Source organism: Cupressus sempervirens, chromosome 9, assembly GCF_028749045.1.
Source record: "Cupressus sempervirens isolate cs-2001-9-10 chromosome 9, ASM2874904v1, whole genome shotgun sequence".
Taxonomy (NCBI): domain Eukaryota; kingdom Viridiplantae; phylum Streptophyta; class Pinopsida; order Cupressales; family Cupressaceae; genus Cupressus; species Cupressus sempervirens.
In genome coordinates this window covers 451,851,270-451,871,756 of record NC_143126.1, presented here as the reverse complement: position 1 = coordinate 451,871,756, position 20,487 = coordinate 451,851,270, and the positions used below count along the sequence as shown (strand labels likewise).

The following is a 20,487-nucleotide window of genomic DNA, read 5'->3' as shown; positions in this document are numbered from 1 at the left end:
AGTAGAGTGCCCCTCTTACCCACAGCTGAAGTACTTACCATAAAAGGTGACTTCTCCTTTTCCTATTCCTCTACTCCTCCCTCTATCATTAGATCTCCTCCCACTCCAATTACCTCTAGGGATGGAGTTCCTACACAGCTCCCAATGACTGCTTTCCCCTTGTGATTTTTGAGGTTGATTTCTTCCTCCAAAATTCCCTCTTCCTTTGAAATTCCTTCCTCCTCCCCCACTATTGTTTTGTTCACCTCTTCTCCTTTGTTTGTCTTCCACCCTCGAGGCCAATTGAATGTCCTTGTTCACTGTATCAAGTGCTAAAATGTTTATTTCATCTTGAATACTTACCTTCAATCCATTTAGGTACCTTTCTACTTTTTCTTCATCCTCCTCATGTCTCTTAGATTTCAAACAACCTATAAGTTGAATTAGTATAGACATTGACATCTAAGTCTTTTTGTCTCATTTTTTGCAGCTTCCTACACATTTTTGCTTCATATTTTTGTGGTAAGAATGGCTCCTTAATCTATTCTCTCATCATGTCTCGTGATGAGATCATGTTCCTCTCTTCCTTAACCCTTTCCACTTATAAAATTCCACCATGACAGTGCAAATCCCTTCAACCTGGCCTTTTACATGTTTATCCTTTTGTCCTCGGGAATTTCCTTGCTTTCAAAGAAGTTGTTTAAGGCTTCTACCCAATTCATAACTTCTTTTGGATCTATATTCCCTCCAACGATAGGAATATTGTATGTTACATCCCTCCCAACAAACTTTAGGGCTTCTATGAATGCCTTCTGTTTCGCAAGCATCTCTACTACCTATGTAGGGGCTTTTGTTTCCCCTTCTTCCCATTCCTTATTAGAATCACATTTTGCATCCCTTTCCTTACCCTTACTCTTCTTCTTTAGTTCCCCAAACATCTCTTCAAACATTTTTTGATTGCATCCTAGGACATACCTTTAGGAGGCATGGTATTGACCTTTCCCTCTAGCTCCTTTGTTGACATACACTGAAGACTCGACTCCCAATCGATTTGATCTAGCTCTGATAACAATATGATGCATAGTGGCCAAAGAATTTTAAACTTTCCCTTTCACCTTTCAAAGCCTTCTCTTAGATTGCATCAATTCACCCTATAGTGGTCCTTCCTCAATCCCTTAGTCCTAAGAGCCACTTACAGACTCAACACCCCTATATGTCCACCCCTTCACCTTGGTGTCAAACAAGTAGACTTCCCTTCATCAAGTTCACTTCTCCTAATCTTGATCCCTCTTCATTATGCCTTGTCTAAGATAACCCCAATTCTAGCCAAGGTATGTTCAGTCCCCCAAAATGCTCTTGAGATGAGTTAGAATCCTTGAATAGTCCTTTTAGACATAGGCCCTATTTCCTATCATTTCAATGATCTTTCATTCACCCAAATCCATTGTGTCTTGTTCTTGCCTTGATTAGGCCTAGTTTGGTCTCCTAGTTGACAATTGTTAAGCAACATATGAGTAATTTTATATCTTTGGAGCAATTTGACTCTCCTAGTATCTAATGACACCCAAACCCTCCTAGTGATTGAACCTAAACACTGCTCCCAAAAACATCAAATCGATCCTATTTTCCCCTTCTACTGACTCTTTGACCAAGATTGGCCTACTAGGCTTCTTATGGCCTAATAAGGACAACAGTGTCATAAGGTGAGTCAAATGGATTACAAAAAGTTCCCCCTATTACAATCAAACAATGGACCATATATGGATCCTTATTGCAGTGATCATGAATCAAGGGTGCTCCTACACTAGTAACACAAATACCTATATGATACATATTTTTCAAAAAAAAACAACCTTATTTTCTATTTTTCCTGAAGCATCAAACAAAGAGTTTGTGAAATGGTCATTCAACCTATATTTAATAAAACTAAAAATAAAAAGTCACAATAAGCACAATATAAACTAAAAGTATAGTTAGTATAAACTAAAAGTGTAGTTAGTCATTGAAAATCTTGTTCAAAGTACGACAATCTTCTATTTTTTCTTTCAGAAAATGGTCTTATTTGGCCATTGATCGAACCCTCAGAAGGGCATAATTTCATAGAATTGTCATGCCCTTAACCAAAATTCTCATTGTTGACCAAAAGAGGTTCCCTCCTAGACAAAAACCAGTAAGATTTGATGTGGTCAATTTCTTCTAGGAAATTCATTTGAACCCTCTAAATCCATTTTTTAATATTGTTTTAGTACAAATTAATTGAAATGACCCTAGCTATAAAGGTCACTAAATCTCAATATTGTACTGTGGCAATTCGTCAAATAATTTGCAAGCACGCTCTGATACCACTAAAATAACCTCGACAGGTTATTGCTTTTTTTAACACCAAAACTCAATACTTCAAGGGTTCGGTCATTACGTCAAACAGTTTGCAAACAAGTTCAGTCCTTACTGTAACATTAAGTAACTGTACTGGAAAGTGATCAAAGTACTTGACAATGAAACAAGACCCATCCTTAAGCAATAGTTAATGACAGGATTCAGAAAGTGATTCAGTTGCAAGTAGTATGGTCATAGCAACCTCGTTTTATTAACAATAACTGAGTCTGAAGAATTACAACTAAGTAATGAAAAGAACCTGATAATCGGATAATGCAGGAGTTGATCCAAAGTCATCTACCTTCACAGACTGGATGTGGTACCGTCTCTCCTTTTATACAATCTCCCTTAGAAAGCTAAGCTTGGTCGGAATACGGGGTTCTCTCCAACTCTTCAATGGATCATTGTTTTTTCGCCCGATTTCCTTGACGCCTGTGATGTGATTGGAACACGACCAAAACAATTCAAATCGCTACTTGCTAAGGAGTCTGTACTGTCAGAAGTTGAGTCCACCGGATGCAAGGAAAAATGAAGCCGATGGGGAAACCAAATGCGCCTCCGCCCTCTATAATTCTTATCTTGGTCACCTGCGATTTTTATGATTCGCGACCTGTGACAAGGCGCTTGGGCTGTTGGTTTTTTTTTAAGCCACTGGACGACAGGAGGAAGCCGATATGTACGATCGTACCCTCCTCTGCTTGCAGTAATACTGAGTCAGAAATCAGTAAGCAAACCTTGTATATATATTCCGACCCGTGTCCAATCACTGTTTCTGCTACTCCTTCGGTCTTGTCCCAAATTAATGCGTCTTCAATAATTAATATGGATCGTCCATTATATTGAGTGCGGCAGTAATGATTGGAGATCGTCTTCAATACCAAAGCCTTCAAATCTGCAATATTTCTAAAATGAAATTAACCCTGTGCTCACTATATATTGTTGTGCACCCTATAACATGATCTTTGCAATTGCCTTCTGCCCAGACTTCAGCCCTAACAGTATACGAAAATGCCGGCTGGAAAGATAGCTTGGAAGTCGTTCTTCTACCCCCGATCTGCTCACACTGTAACTTTCTATATAGAATGCTGAAGAAGTCGCCTTACTCCTTTGCCAACTGATCCGTAATAAATTCCAACTTTGCAAATAGCTTGCATCTTCGAATATTAATTCTCAAAATGATCCTCCAAAAAATTTGGCCTTAAGCCACAGAATACCGTCCTGATGAAATGACTGAATGTCACCTCCAATCTGCAATAATTCAGATGATATTTCACACCCTCAAAATTGCATACCAATTGAGAGTTATCGTTCTCAATGGCCAACTGTGATAATTGCAGAAACCCTGGGTTCTACAATGCATCTGTGATTGAATCACAATTTGAAATCAAAGAGAGATAATCAACTGCCTAGTTCGAATGGAGCCCCGGGGTACCTATTTATTCTTTTCTCTCCATCCTCTCCAGAGACTTCTAGAACATTTTTGATCTTATCCCTCAAGTGACTTTATTAAATATTTTTATAATCCAAGTCACTTTATTAAATATAAAGTTATCTTTTAATATTTATTTATTTAATTAAATAATTAATTAGTCGTCCTTAAAATATTCATTATTTTGGACAACCAGATTAATTAAATTAATTAAATCGAACTGTCACCAACAATTGGGGACATGACATTAATTTTAAAATTGTGTTTTAAAAACAATCAAAAGTTGTAATTTCTTGTTTTAGAAGAGAAAAATCAAAACAAAAATTTTATAAAGGAAACAAGTGTACAAACAACAATTTTATAAGAAATTACAACTTTATTTTATAAGAAAAGCAAATACATTCTAGCTGACAATTTTTTTAAATGAATTTTTTTCAAAGAACGAAGATTGGACATTGGAAGGGAAGGCCCACTAAATTTGATGTTACCTGGTAGAGCATGAAAAAATCGTGAAGCATCATTGACATACTATAACCCAAAAAAACAAGCTATACATCTGTAAATTCAATTTTCTTTAATTTCTTCTAATTTGATTCATTTGATATTGCTCCGCATGTTAATGAAGGATTGAGAATTTGCATCTCAGGAACTTGCTCAGCCCATTGCACGCCAAAAACGTGTCTATGTTTGATGAGCCAAAAGTGACTTTTTATTAGAAAAAGGGCAAGTGACGTACTGACCCTGAGAATGACATAATATTATTACCCTGCCATCCCCCATGCGCCTACAGTGATTGTTGGATTATTTTTTGCTAAGCATGACTTCAAGGACTATTTCTTGAAATAAATAATTAGATAAAGTGCTTAGCCACTACCTGCCGCTGTCGTTTCTTCATTTTGGATTGCAGCTCTTTATCAAGATCCACTTAAGCACTTCAGCCAAATTCATTTATAGAACGTCCATGGCAAGGCCCAACACGTCAACAGCCTGCCACCCAAAAGCTTTCTGGAATCATGTGATAATACACCTGATGCATCTGGTTACCACAGTTTTCGCATATTTGTTCATCCGTGCTAAAGAAATTGGGCTCTTTAAAATTAAAGCTGTTGCATATTGCCAAACAATCCCACAATGTTCAGGTCTGATCATCAGAAGTCCCATTTCAGATAAGACTAGAAAAGATAGCTTGGTGACCGGGTTATCACAGTTTGTGTACCCACAGTTTCTCAGCACTAGAATGTAGTGCATTGAATAGCTATACTGAAGATATTGCATTACAGCAGCTAAAGGTTTGAGATCCCAAAAAATCTAGACAGCACAAGAACAGCTTATTAAAATTTACTGTTTCAATTTCAGAGTAGCTGTCTTTGTTTCTAAAACCTGCTTCAAGAGTTGAGCTATGGCATAGATCTTTTAAGACCGAAGTTTTCCCATTTGTTGATACTTATCTAATATTTACTCTTACAATTTGTAGCATTTCTCTTGGAGAGCCAATGAGGTTTTGACCAGACTCATTTGACAATAATGCGTGTCAATCCTTAAACTCAAATTTCCATTGAAGAAGGAATAACATGTGGAACTAAGATTTGTGCATCCAGATGCTTTTTCTTCAAATTTATATCACAGCAGTGATACCATTGCATCTAACATTGAATTCTCACCCCTTTCAAGCGAAACTTTAGCTTATTGAAAGATTGTGATATTGCTATTTAGGATTTAACCGTGTAGTTTTTGAGTCAAATACATTGACCCATGTTTCATGAGCAGTGATTCAACACGAGTCCATCTCTCATGACAATAAATGGAACACTTTTAACACTCATTGGACCTAAGTGATGCTCACAGAGGTGAAGCACCGGGACTTCCCAGGAGGTCACCCATCCCAGTACTACTCCACCTTGAGCGCACTTAACTAAGGAGTTTCCTCCATGATTAAACCCACTCTACTTGAAACCCCGTTTGCAAAACCTTCACCAAGTGTTATTGAAAGATTGCCATTTTCACAACCCTATTTCTATGGAGCTGGAAGTATTCAACCTATAAAATTGTGTGATTACAATATGTGAGGCAGATATAGGACCATCTGGCAGAAGATAAAGAGGAAGCAAAACATACCCAATTATTAACCTTTGCAACTCACATTTAACACAACTCTCTATTTTAGTAGGGTTGGTACTACACCTATATATAATTGTGAGATGTCCACAGAAACGGTATGGAATGGTTTAGAAAAGTATAAAAGAAAATTAAAATAGCTGAACGCTTATAGATATGCTAAATCTCAAGCAAACCTGCACTCAACCAGCCATTTGTTGCATAAATGCTGTTTAAATTGCTAGGAATTTTTCGAAAACAATTTTAGTTAACAGGTATCTTTTTAAAAGTACATATAATTTAGAATACTCATAAAGATGGGCACATTTCCTGAAATAGGAAACAAGTTAGAAAAGCAATTTATTAGATTGATTTCTTGACTATATACCATACAGAAGTCTCCTTGTAAAGGATATAGTATGTTTCCAAAGCACAAACCAACAATGTTAAAAAGCTTATATTTGCTTTCAAAATTTTGTATACAATGCAAATATTGAAATATATGATCATTGGATAGTCTAGTAACCTCTAATAATAATTGAAACAAAAGTAAGAAGTCCACATTTGAAACAATGCCATATGCAAACTCGTTGTGTAAATAGTTCATAAGATTCCATATTACTTGATTCATTCAGGATCCACTGCACATTTTCTGAAATAGGAAACCAGTTAGAAAAGCAATTTATTAGATTGATTTCTTGACTATATACCATACAGAAATCTCCTTGTAAAGGATATAGTATGTTTCCAAACCACAAACCAACAATGTAAAAAAGCTTATATTTGCTTTCAAAATTTTCTATACAATGCAAATATTGAAATATATGATGATTGGATAGTCTAGTAACCTCTAATAATAATTGAAACAAAAGTAAGAAGTCCACATTTGAAACAATGCCATATGCAAACTGTTGTGTAAATAGTTCGTAACATTCCATATAACTTGATTCATTCAGGTTCCACTGCAAGATTGCTTCCATCAAAGGCACTTTCTTCTAAAACTGCACTAACCTAACTAGCAGCTTCCAGTTTTACAAGCTACTCAAAAAATATCTTGCCAAGCAGATATCTCTGTAAAGTCGACCCATCATTCTATACCCTTCATAAATTTCACATAATGTGAAATACCCTAATAAGCAGCAACTTCCGATTTTTGATAATTTTGAGTGAATGCAAAAGGTGTCTGTGCTTCTGGTTTTTCTTCACCAGATGCATCCTCTCCCTGCTGTTTGATACGAGCAACAAGATCCTCGTCCAGTTTGATCTTCTCCACAAGACTCGAAAAATAACCTTTTATCTCCTCAGCTCTCCCCTCTCTGTCAAATGCCTCGGTTAAGATATCATATGTTTCAACATTAGGGTTCCGCCCTACATCTAACATCTCGTGAAAAAGCCTGCTAGCTTCATCAAGCTTTCCTTCAGTACATAAGTGACTATACAATTTGTTATATATAGCAATCACTGGTTTGAAGCCAGTTTCTATCATTCTTCTGATAATTCTCAAGGACTCAACCAGCTTGCCATCTTTAACAAATCCATCTATTAATGTATCATGAGTTACTGAATCTGGCTCAATCCGTTGATCTAACATCTCCTGCACCAAATTCTCGATCTCCACTATCATTCCTTGCTTGAAATATGCATCCAAAAGAGTATTGTAGGCCACAGCAGCTGGAGCACAACCCTTCTCGCGCATTGACCTAATGCAAGGAATTCATTAACAACCCAGGGTTGAAAAAAACAAATTTGTAGTTCTACAGTAATTCAGAAATAGGTTACTTTCATAAGACATCGAATATAAACAAGTTGCTACAATAATGGATAATGAAGACACATTCTACTACTACTTGCAATTATCCCTAACCTCAACTTGGGCAAATTAGAGGTAAAACTGGGCTTCTTGTTCGAGTTTTCAATTAATTTTTGCCGTGCTTTGCAGAATCTCAATGAAATTTGTAAAACTGAGAATGTATTGCAAACACAAGTATAAAAGAGTGCCCATTGATAAATTGGAATTTTTGATAGTTTAAAAATTAGCCACTGCTTTTCAAAATAAAATATGAATAGCTACATTCAGAAAGTTTAATTCCAAGAAAAAAAAATCTTCAAGAATGGCAAATCATTTTTATTTTATTGAGTAAGTTATAATATTATAATTGATTTATAAGGCAATCTAATTTGTATGACAAGGCAATCACTAAGAATTGAAATATAACTAAACGTCAAATTAAGCCAGGCCCTGCATGTAGTCATATTAACTTTGGAAAAACCCAGTTTTAATAAGTTATTTTTATTAAGTGCCGAATTTAAAGTAAAAATTAGTTTTACAAATCATAAGCATGTTTTCCTAGGCGCTGATAAATTTGAACAGTACTTCTGCATAAATATGTGATGAAAAAAACCTTTGACCCAATTTTTTACATTAATGTAGATTAGAGAATAATACTTATGTTGAAGATAATAATATATAACACAACTATTTCGGTAAGCTTGCACCTCTATCAATTATCTCAACAAAACTAAAATATTTAAAACTAGGCCCAAGAACTGCTTGCATACAATGACAGTCAGTTGTGTAAACTTTAAAATTAGACCAGTAATCTTATAGTTATTAGAAATTATTGTTATAGTTTCTACAAGTATATTCAACAGAACCTAAGATTTGAAGACGCCGCTAAACGTCGAGCTTGAGGAGCTTATTTCAACTTTATAGAATCTAAGTCATAAAATCTGCTGTACCGAACACTTTTTGGTCTGACTGAAAAAAGTTATGCTCTAACCAAAAAGAAAATTAAAGTTTTCCTCCAGCCAAAATAAACCTTGATCAATCAAACCCAGAAGTTTTTCAAATTTTGGGAGTCTTTAGGATGAGTTTAAAAGAAATTTGGTTCCTAGAACTGAACAGAAGAAGACATGTTTGCCCAACAACAACATAAAAAAAGGAATTATTTATCAGAAAGATCACGATTAAATACCATTTTGTGAATGCCCCAAAAACAAACTATCAAATTGAAAAATGAAAACAGCAAACCAGCTGACCTAAAATGCTTTTCGGCCTCCTGCAAATTCCCTCGCTCAATATACCAGTCCATCAAATACGCAACCGACAAGGCATCGCGCTTCAAATCCTTCTCCACAAGTGAATCGAAAAATTCAAGGGCGTCGTCTATCCTCCCAGCATTGCAATATCCTTCTATAACAGCATTACTTGACATTGCGGTCCGTTCGACCTTCTCAGGCACAAATTCAAAGACATCAAGGGCCTCCTGAGTTCTCCCAGCAGCAATATAACCCCGGATCAAATTACAAAACACCGGCTCGCTAAAAATGGAGCCTCTTTTCCTCATCTCCATGTACAGCTCCGTAGCCTGGTCCATCGCCCCGCCCTTCACAAAACCTTCAATGGTATTTGCGTATGTGGGCGGGTCAGCCCCATAGCACTTCTCCAGCATCTCCCTGAAAAGCCTCATAACTTCCTCGTATTTCTCCATCCTAAAATGCGCCCTCATCAAGTGCTGATAGGTCACGTTACTGGGATTCATTTTGGCGTCTTGGATCATCTGCAACATGCGGAACGAGTTCTCCATGTCGAGCAACTCGGCGTAGCTACCGAGAACAATGTTGTAGGTCACCACATTCGGTATGACGCCGCTTTGCCGCATGAAAGCAAAGAGATTGAAAACATTCTCATACCTAGCTGCGCGGTGGCAATGGCCAAGGAGGGAATTATAGGTGAAAATCGTGGGGCGGATGCGGGCGAACTGCGCCTGGCGAGCAGCGACCAGGGCATCGTCAAGCTTTCCCGAACGACTAAGCGCCTGAAGGCGATTGTGAAGACTGAGACGGTCGCCCACAAGCACATTAATGGGCTCCGGCAGGTTAGGGTCATGGGGTTTCGGTGGGCCGTAGCGATTTCGCTGCAGAGCGCTCATGGGCGGATCCACACGCAGCTTCCTCTTCCTCGCACGCCGCTCTGCCGCGGCATCTATCATCGCCTGCGACATGTACATCTCGCGCATGCCCCGCCTGAAAATCGTAAACGGCTCTATGGCCTTTCTGGAGGATGATAGCGAAGTTGAGCAGCCATGGTTGATTAGTATTGTGATTAGTCTTTTGTAAGCCGCCATGGCCACTGTTGTTTCTGCGCTTGCACCTGCAAAAAGCTTGAGCCCTAGACTACAAAACCCTCCGCCAAGTTCAGGTAGAATGTAAGAGGGTTTTACGGCCACCTTAAACGGATATGGTGTTCACTGTTCACGTGCGGTTTTCACCTTTAAAAAATTGTGAGAATATTGTGTTTTAGGTATTCTGGTTTTGAAGGGGAAGGATTTCACTCATTTTTATATTCTTGGATTTAAGTGTTTATAGTTATTGTTTTGGTTTGGTTTGTGTAGTTACATGAATGAGGCTTGTAGTCCGCGTAAGAGTTAAAAAGTGAATGAGGTTTGTAGTCTGTGTAAAGAGTTGAAAAGTGAATGAGGTTTGTAGTCCGCGTAAGAGTTAAAAAGTGAATGAAGTTTGTAGTCCACGTAAGAGTTAAAAAGTGATCATTTTGAGTTGAAGTCTGAAATTGTTATAGTTTTGGTTATTGTTTTATCATAAATGAGGTTTGTAATCCGCGTAAGAAAAAAATGATCAAATTGAATTAATGTTTCATAGATATTCTCTATTATTCAGTAAATTGTTTATTTTGACTTTAAGTCCATAAATTATTCACTTTAAATATTATAAATTTTGTATTTAATATGATAATTAAAATGTCTTCACTAATGGTACTCCTATCATTACCAAAATTCCAATGAACAATTTGTCCCTTCCTTATAATAGATTTATGTTAACATTTTTATATTTTTACTTTTTTATACTAAGTATATTAATGAATATTTATGTATTATTCATTTATTTAGTAAATGAATCAACCAAAGAATTCATAAAATTCCAAGTTTTATTAGGTTAAATGAATGATTTGGTTCATGATAAATTATATTATTAATATAATTCTACCCTATTTACTTTGATCATAAAGCAATTAATTGTTTTCATATCATTTTTTAAATTCTGTTATGAAAATGATATTATTTTGCTTAGTTCATATCATTTATTTTTTCTATTTACTTTTATTATAGATCTCTTAATTATTTTCATGTCATTTTGTTTAATGTTATCATAAAAATGACATCATTTTCGTTAATTGATAATAATTAAATCAAGGAGAAAATAGAATTGAAAAATAGATTGATTATACCTATTAATATTTATTTTCTTAATTTTAAAAAATATCAAAAAAAATATTATCTATCAATGGTTAACTAACTTAAAAATATTAGATTAGGAATTTAACAATGTAACTATAATGTCAACTCCATTATTTTGGTCTAAATACGATTTTGTATCTAACTAATTCCTTAGTAAAGCCATATCCATGTGTTAAGCCATAGGTGTTTTTCTAAAGTTTTAGTTGTGAATGGGATTTGTTCTTAATTACTTGTTTTGTCATGTGCCATTTCTATCTATTAAATTAGTTGTCTCAAGTTATACTATTAAGACACATGTCAACAATTTGTTTATTTTATCACTTACCTTGCCTGTATAAGCATTGTCATTCTACAGTGCTTAAAATATCTCATAGATCTTAACATCAAGCAAGTTCATTTCTTGCATACTCTCTTGTGAAGATTATTATTGTATATTGTAGGTGACCTTGGAGGGTTGAGTTGATCTTTATTTCCTTTAAAATAATATTAGATATTTGGCCTTGCGAAGCCCTTTATAGATCTAAGAGTGGAATTATTGCCAAATATGGGATCCTCAAGGATTTAGTTGAGTATGCTCTTTTCTTGCATCATATGATGACTTGAGAAAACCAAAAAAATAGGTTTTTCAAAAAATAAGTCAATTATATTTGGAGTTTACTTTTTGTGAGTTTTCATTGCAAATTTATATTGGATCATGTTAGAACAAATATGAGCTCATCATTAAGTTCAAGGAATCAAATAAAGATGGTTTTATTATTTGTTGTGCTCAAAGTGGGCTTGTGAACCTAGATCTATAAGGATTTGAAGTTGGCTAGTGATTGTTAAATTTGAGAGTGTCTAGATTATTAGAGATGTTGTCATACATTTTCATACTTCTTCATGTCAATTGCTATTTAGAATGGGAAGTTTTCCTACATTTGTACTTGGTATAATATTTCTTCTAAAATTGAGACTCATTGTTTGTCACCTTGGATCATAATTTTTCTTTAAGGACATAACATTTTTGCAAGAACTTTCACATTATGGTGAGATAGAATAGCCTCTCACATTCCCTCTTATGGGGGTAGGCATTGGGAGGGGCATTCTTGATTGCATCTTCATGATAGATGTAGTACTGGGGATGAGGGGTATCAATGAGTCCTCCATACATAACCCATTATATCACATGTACATTATTGTCTATCGTATTCTACTGGCACCTTTAAAATTGCAAATTTTGAAGTGCATATTGTTGATCTTGAAGTTGCCCACGTGGGCGTAATGGTCTCTATGGGAAGCATGGTGAGTGGGGGACACTTATTGCACCTCACCAAGTGACCTCTGGGATTTTAGAAGCCAACTCTTCATGGAGTGAAGGGGGGAAAAGGGTACAACGAAGCTATGATGAAAAACCAAGGTTATACACTTAACTTTTGATCACTACCTCAGTATGAGGTATTGAGGCATAGAATGAATCCCTCTAAATGAGAACAATTACTAATCTCTAAAGGACAGAACTCTTAAACATAGAACACAACATATGAGAATAACTACTAATAGAATAGCATAATGCATAGTCTAATCAATAGAAATCCATAAGAGTCATGAAATTTTGAGTTTGCATAGAAGACAATGCAATTTTACAACAAAAACCAAAGGGCCTTGGGCATAATTGATTATATTATCAAATCACAAAGCTTGATTACAATCTCAAGGCTTTACAGAGAGGAATCCTCTTGATTACAATAACTATTCCCACACTTGAATTTTTCTTGACTCCCTTTACAATGTGTTCTCACCCCCACCCCCCCCCCCCCCCCCACCCATTTTAAAGGCTTGGATGTAGCCTATCCTTGGTGATCCTAGGTGGCACAAAATTCATCGATCACCCATTGTTGCATCGATCAAGTCACAATCGTCTATGATTATCCCTTGAACATTAGATATCAATCGAAGGGCCCTCTATCTGAGGTGGTGGTACATCATGCAGGTCATAATTTTCTTGTTGTTCCTCATCAAAAGGTAGTAGGCATTGAATTCTAGAGGCACATGAAGACTAATGGAGAAAATGTCTCCATTCATGGTTGTTGTCGCATGCAAAGATGCATCTCAAGGTTGGGTCTATGTTGAAACATCTATCACTACTTTGTGTAGAATGAGTTGGGGCCCATGTTCCTAAGAGCAAGGTAGACAATGGGGACACATGGCACCTTCGTAGATTTTCTATAGAACTATGGGAAGAATGATCCCATAAGAGTGTGCCATTGTGAAAAGTAGCACCATCTACTACTATCCCTTCTACTGTCATTGTTCATAGATGAAATTGGTAGTCGTGAACTTTGTTTCATGGCACTGTAAAGTCTTACTTCATGGTTCTTGTTAGAAATAGGAAATACTAAGAGGGGGGTTGAATCAGTATTTCATAAACTTTAGCCCATGGAAGTGGATTTTATAGATAAATTCTTAGTAGTATATCAAGATGACTTGACAACATATTCAAAGAAAGAAGATGATCATTGCTTGCATCTTGAAAAGGTGTTTGCCAAGGCTTTGGAATATGGTGATTCCTTAAATCCAAGGAAGTGTTCTTTTGGAGTTACTAAGGGTAAACTCTTAGGGCATATTGTTGGAAAAGGAGTGAGGATAAATCCTAAGAGGGTAGAAGGCATTGATAAAATTCAGAAGCCAAAGAATGTGAAAGGCATTCAATATTTCTTTAGGAAGATTAATTTTCTAAGAATATTTGTTACAAACTTTGCAAAAGTGAACTTATCTCTAAGATGCTCAAGAAAGGTTCTAAGATTAAATGGGATGGTCAACCAACCATTTCTTTTCATAATATAAAGCAAGCAATTAAAGACACCCCTATTCTAAGAGCCCCTAATTACTCAAAACCTATGCACATATTTTATGTTGCTTCATTCCATATTATTGTAGTAGTTTTGTTACAGAAAACTGAGGAAGGATTTGAGTAGCCCATTGTATTTTTTAGCAAATTTGTTCAAGCTGCAGAGTTAAAATATGAAATAAATGAGAAACAGGCTTATGCATTAGTTAAGGTTGTGAAGGTATTTAGATGTTATCTCGTGGGAGTTAGTGTGGTTGCTTTTGTTCCAAGTGTTGTAGTAAAAGATATGTTCTATCAACAGGAAGTGTGGTTGCTTTTGTTCCAAGTGTTGTAGTAAAAGATATGTTCTATCAGCAGGAAGTGTCAAGGAGGAGGTGCAGATGGATCAATAGGATTTAATGATTTAATATAGAAATCCAAATTACTAAGATGGTCAGAGGAAAAGGACTTGCAAAATTAATGGCAGACACCAATTTCGAAGCAAACTAGATAAACCAATTGGATGATGATTACAGGAGTAACTTATGTGACATGGATACTTGTGAATAGTACAAGGGTGTAATCCATTATCTACAATACATGAAGACTCCACCAAAGATGAGTGATAATCAGAAGAGGGCATTGAAGTTACGAACCATTAAGTATGTGATTGTCAAAGGAGAGCTATGATGGAGAAACATGGAAAGTGTATTATTGAAATGTGTTGATGAAGAATTGTTAATCAAGATTATAAATGAGATGCATAGTGGAGTATGTGAAGGCCAATATATGGCTAAAGTGACATCCCATAAGGTGATTAGGGTTGGATTCTGGTGGCCTACATTGTTTAGGGATGCACATGAACTTGTAAAGAAGTGTGATGATTGTCAAAGGTTCATAGGCAAGTTGAAGTTCTCTAGTAACTTACCATTAAGACCAATGGGGGTACAAGCACCTTATTAGCAATGGGGAGTTGAATTCATAGGAGAGATTATGAACAAATCCAATGGTGGGCATTCATGGATCCTAGTGGCAACAGACTATTTCACAAAATGGGTCGAAGCAATTCCTACCAAGAGGGCAACTAGTAAGGTTGTGATGGACTTTATGTTGAACAACATTATCATCAAATTTGGTTGTCTAGATAAAATTAGCATAGATAATGTTATGTGCTTCAGATCAGAGGAATATGAAATATTTTGTGAGAAATATAGCATTACCGAATCTACATCATCCTCATACCATCCTTAAGGAAATGGGCAGGCAAAATCTAGTAATAAAAGTATGGTGAAGATCATTAAAAGTATTTTGAATGAAAATAGGAAGGCTTGGGATTCCAAATTACTCATAGATGTATGGGTTGATAGGGTAATAGTGAAGAAGGCAATAGGTTGTGCACCTTTTGACTTATTTTATGGAATACAAGTTAGGTTACCACAAAACAATCTAAATGGAATGTATAAGTTTATCCAAGAGTGTGATGATGATATAACAGATGAGATGCAGATAAGGCTTGATGATATTTTTCAACTGGATGAAACTAGAAGAGAGGCTTTTGGAAAAAAATCAAAGTTACAATTGCAAGTGAAATACGTGTATGATAAAAGGGCACCAGCAAGGAGATTTGAGTCAGAAGACTTAGTACTACTTTGGAATGTCAAAATGGAGGATAAAGGTTAACATGGGAAATTTGATCCCATTTGGCTTGGTCCATATTTGATTCATGAGAAGTGGGGTGAGGATTCTTATTTTGTCAAGGAATTATTAGGAGATATTCTGGAATTGCTAGTTCATGGACAGTTCTTAAAGAAGTACTTTTGTTGAAGGTAATTTCTGTTCCATGAACAGTAGTTTTAGGTCTATGTACATTTGTAAATATTATAATTTTATGTAAACGTGTTGTGTTGTTCCCTGATGTTTCTCTTTGTGTAGTTTTCACCTTGTCAAGTATGTGGTCTACTCACCAAGAAATGTCGGATCCTTACATGGATGCATGCTATCCGTTATCCCCAGATAGAGCCACTGGCGGTCTACATTTTCACCATTCCACTGAATTTAAAAATATTGTGAAAATCAAGTAAATATATGCAAATAAGGGTTCATTTATTCTATTGCAAATTTTTTAGCAGAAAAAACCCTAAATTGGTTAGTCCATGCCCTAGGTTATTTTAAGATTTTAAGTTATCTTTTATAACTTAAGATTATGTTAAATGTTTTAACCATGTTATTCACCTAGTAGAAAATATTTTATCATGTGGTTGACACTTTACCATTTCCTAAGTCTTATACTTGAGTAGGAAGTCATAAATCAAAATTGGAATATTCTTTATTCTTCCACGATCTCTCGACTAAGAGTTAAGCATAAAGTTGTAAAAGCTTTTACACATTATGAACTAAGTGTTGGAAATATAAGAGGAGTAACTAAGAGGGGAGAGGTGAATCATTTACTACAAAAAAAATCCCAAATCTCTTAGATTTTAGTACAAAATGTAAAAAGATAAATGAATACTATTGAAGCTCGGTAAACACATAGAATGTTGTAACTCGGTAATAACTAGATTAGCTCGGTAAAATATTAACATATAAACTAGTAGATGTTATATGTGATTATCATTACTTTAACTTAGTTACAAACACATAAATAAAATAGCATGAACACATTTGACACTAAGATTTAACGTGGAAACCCAATTTGCGAAAAACCACCAATAGCAACTAATTACTGATTTTCACTCTTCTGAAGTGAACCCTATTAGGAGCCAACCCTGTTAAAGGTTACAAAACACACTGTTAGGTGTGACCCTATTAAATGATTCAATCACCCTATTAGGAGTGGCTTGGTCAGAGGTATTGAGAATAATTCAACGGAATTGCCACCTTGTTAGAGGATTTGCAAATAGTTGTTAAGCTAACTCTGTTAAGAGATTTAGATCACTGCTACAATGGTTAAAGAGTAACAATGAGTTGACCTGATTTGAATGCAACTTGATTGCTAATTTCATATCTCTATTCTACCTTGTACTTGATCCTTCCTAATCGAATATGACTTTGTTGCACCACAAGGATATTTTGCTTATCCTTCAAATTCGCTTCTTCTGCTTACCAATAGATCTTCAATCACATCACCATAATTCACACATTTTCTTGCACTCACTTGCACACACTCTCTACCACACTTTAAAATCACAACTTGACCTTATACTTATACCTTTCACTTTGTCAAGTCGGCTCAAATACAATTTACAATAATCAATATTCATCACCTCAATCGGCTGGAATCAATAGATAGATTAATTAAGCTTAATACAACAGAATAGAAAAAAATCCTTTGTTGGTCGACCCTGCTTGGTAGAAACTGACTCTAAAGTGATTTCCTTTATTAACCAATAGAAGCTCGATTAACATTGCAAACTTACAAAAATCCTTTGGCGATCGAGTGAGCTTGGTTAGCACCGGTTCCATCCAACTCTCCTTTGACACCTGAGTGAACTCGGTAGACATTGCCTTCTGAACTAGGCAAACAAAGGAACACTCAGTAGACACTGAGAACTATCTCCATTGCCCAAGTGAGCTCAGCATATATTGACTGATAATGATTATGACATTTGTGTAACATCAAATACAACACACAATTAACCAATTGTATCCAAAAATCTCCCTCTTTGGCATTGATGGCAACACAAAATGTCATAGCATAATGAAATTTTGGATTAGAGAACTCCCTCTGTCAGTATGAGCTTTTCCCTTTTTACTGAATTCTATCTAGAACAACTGTTACCAGGTTCATTTAGAACATGCTCCCTCTTTTAGCATACTTCATCTTTTAGAAGACTTCTCCCTCTCTGGTTTCTGACTTTATTCAAATTTCAAAAAATTCTTAGAGATATGACAGTAAACTTCTCCCTCTTTGACAACACATGCCAAAGACAATAACTCTATAAATTCCAATGTACCTTAAGTATTGATTCATTTGCAATATGCCCTTACCAATTCTACACCAACTGATTGATCTTCAATAGGTTCTGGTTGATGCATTCACTAAACTTTATTTAGTGAATTTCAGATAGGGGAATGACCCCTAGCTTACCTCTTGGATAAAAAAATGCATCCTTAGGTAATGGCTTGGTGAATATGTCTACAATATGTTCCTTTGTATTCACATATTCCAATCTGACTTCTTTATCTTGCACCAATTCTCTTAAGAAGTGATATTTAGTAGCAATATGCTTTGTTTTGGAATGCATCATTGGATTCTTTGATACATTGATTGCACTGGTGTTATCATAATATATGACAACTAGATCTTTGATTTCTACCTTCATTCCTTCCAACAATTGTTTGAACCAAACAATACTAGAACAATTGACTGTTGCTGCTACATATTTTGCCTCTGCTATGGATTGAGAAGAACAATTATGCTTCTTACTTGTCCAAGATACTAGTCTTTTACCAAGAAAGAATGCTCCACCACTAATGCTTTTTCTATCATCAAGACTTCCTGCTTAATTAGCATCAATAAATTCTTTTAAGTCCAAATTGCCTCCAAGTTTGTACCATAAACCATAGTCTTCAATACCTTTCAGATACCTCATGATTCTCTTGATTGCCATCATGTGATTTTCTTTGGGATTTGCTGAGAATCTTGCCATTATTCCAACTGCTAGAGCAATATCAGGCCTTGTGTGAACTACATACTATAATTTTCCAATCATTGATCTGTAAGTAGTCTTATCCACTTCTTTGGAATCATCATTTTTGGAAAGCTTATGTCTAGTAGACATAGATGTTCCAATTGGTTTTGAATCTTCCATTCCAAATTTCTTTAGTACTTCCTTGATATACTTAGATCGAGTGATGTAGATACCATTTTTGTTCTGTTGTATTTGCAATCCAACAAAGAATTTCATTTCACCAAACATGAACATCTCAAATTCTTTGCTCATTTCTTCTGAGAATGCTTTGCATAGATCATCATTTCCTGTAACTAAAGTATCATCAACAAATATTTCTGCTAACACAATCTTCTTATCTGGTCCTTCCTTGATATACAGACTACTGTTATCATTAGTCCTTTGAAAACCAATCTATACCAAGTAATTATGAAGTCTTTCATACCAAGCTCTAGAAGCTTGCTTGAGACCATATAAAGCTTTGTGTAGTTTGCAAATCATGTCTCATTTGCTAGGATCTACAAAACCTTCTAGTTTTTTAATGTAAACTTCCTCATCAAGGATTCCATTCAAGAATGTAGATTTAACATCCATTTGATATACTTTAAATCCTCTATGTGTTGCATATGCTAGTAAAGTTCTAACACCTTTAAGTCTTGCTACAGGAGCAAAAGTTTCACCATAGTCAATACTTTCTTCTTGAGAGTAGCCTTTGCATAGTAGTCTTTCTTTGTTTCTTAATACCTTCCCATCTTCATTCAGCTTATTTCTAAATACCCATTTTGTACCAATTACATTTTTATCCTTGGGTCTAGGAACAAGAGTCCAAGTTTTGTTCTTCTGTATTTGTTCTATCTCTTCATTCATTGCTTCAATCCAACTTTCATTTTCTAGAGCATCTTTAACACTTCTAGCTTCAAATTCAGCAAGTAAACATATACCTTTTAATTTGCTTCTTGTCATTGTTCCATCAGATTATCTCCAATGATTTGATCAGGTGCATGATGCCTTCTGACATATCTTGCTAATACAGGCTCCTTGGTCTTTAAATGAGTTCCATCATCTTCTTATTTAATTTCAATTTCAAGCTCAAGTCCTTATGTCTGTGACTCGGGTCCATCAGGCTCAATTTGAACTAGCTCGGTAGCCTCTGATTGTAACTCAGGTCCTTGTAGCTCGGGTTGCATTGTTTGCAACTCGGTAGCTATTGGAGTTTCTGGAGACTCAGGAGTTGAAGCATCTTTTCTTTTAGATAGATTAGGAAGAGTATCAAGTTCATAGTAAATGAATCTTCTATAGTCTTCAAGTTACTTGCTACTTTCTTCTTCACTCTTTTCTGCATACTCGTCAATTCTGACATGTGCACTTTCTATGATTTTGTGAGTAGATAAATTCAAACATCTATATGCTTTGCTTCTGCAGGAGTATGCTAGAAATATGCCTTCATCACCTTTTACATCAAATTTTCTTTTTCTAGATTCCTTCAATATGTAACATTTACTGCCAAATACCTTCAAGTAACTTACATTAGGTTTGTAGCCATACCATAGTTGATAAGGTGTCTTGTTTGAATCTTTCTTTAACTGAACTCTATTCAAGGTATGAACTACAATATTGATAGCTTCCTTCCAATATTTGAGAGCAATGTTCTTTTCAATCATCAGGGTTCTTGCACAATCCATGATAGATCTATTCCTTCTTTTTGCTATACCATTCTATTGTGGTGTACCAGGAGCAGATACTTGTCTTTTGATTCCTCTTTTAATGTAGAAATTGTTGAATTTGTGGGAAATGAATTCACCACCATGTCAGGCTTCTTCAGACTAGGAATACCTCTTACTCTTTTATGTTTGCTTATCTTAACTAGATTATCAAAGT

General features: G+C 35.5%; 1 protein-coding gene across 1 annotated transcript; it reads right to left on the bottom strand.

Annotated features, from left to right (window-relative positions):
* Window positions 1–6,646: 6,646 nt before the first annotated feature.
* LOC149539265 (uncharacterized) lies at window positions 6,647–10,081 on the bottom strand. Its single transcript, XM_089800597.1, has 2 exons — window positions 8,918–10,081; window positions 6,647–7,578 (listed from the first exon to the last, which is right to left on the bottom strand). The coding sequence occupies exons 1-2, from the start codon at window positions 10,003–10,005 to the stop codon at window positions 7,008–7,010; spliced, it is 1,659 nt and encodes a 552-aa protein (XP_089656723.1). The 5' UTR covers window positions 10,006–10,081; the 3' UTR covers window positions 6,647–7,007.
* Window positions 10,082–20,487: the final 10,406 nt, after the last annotated feature.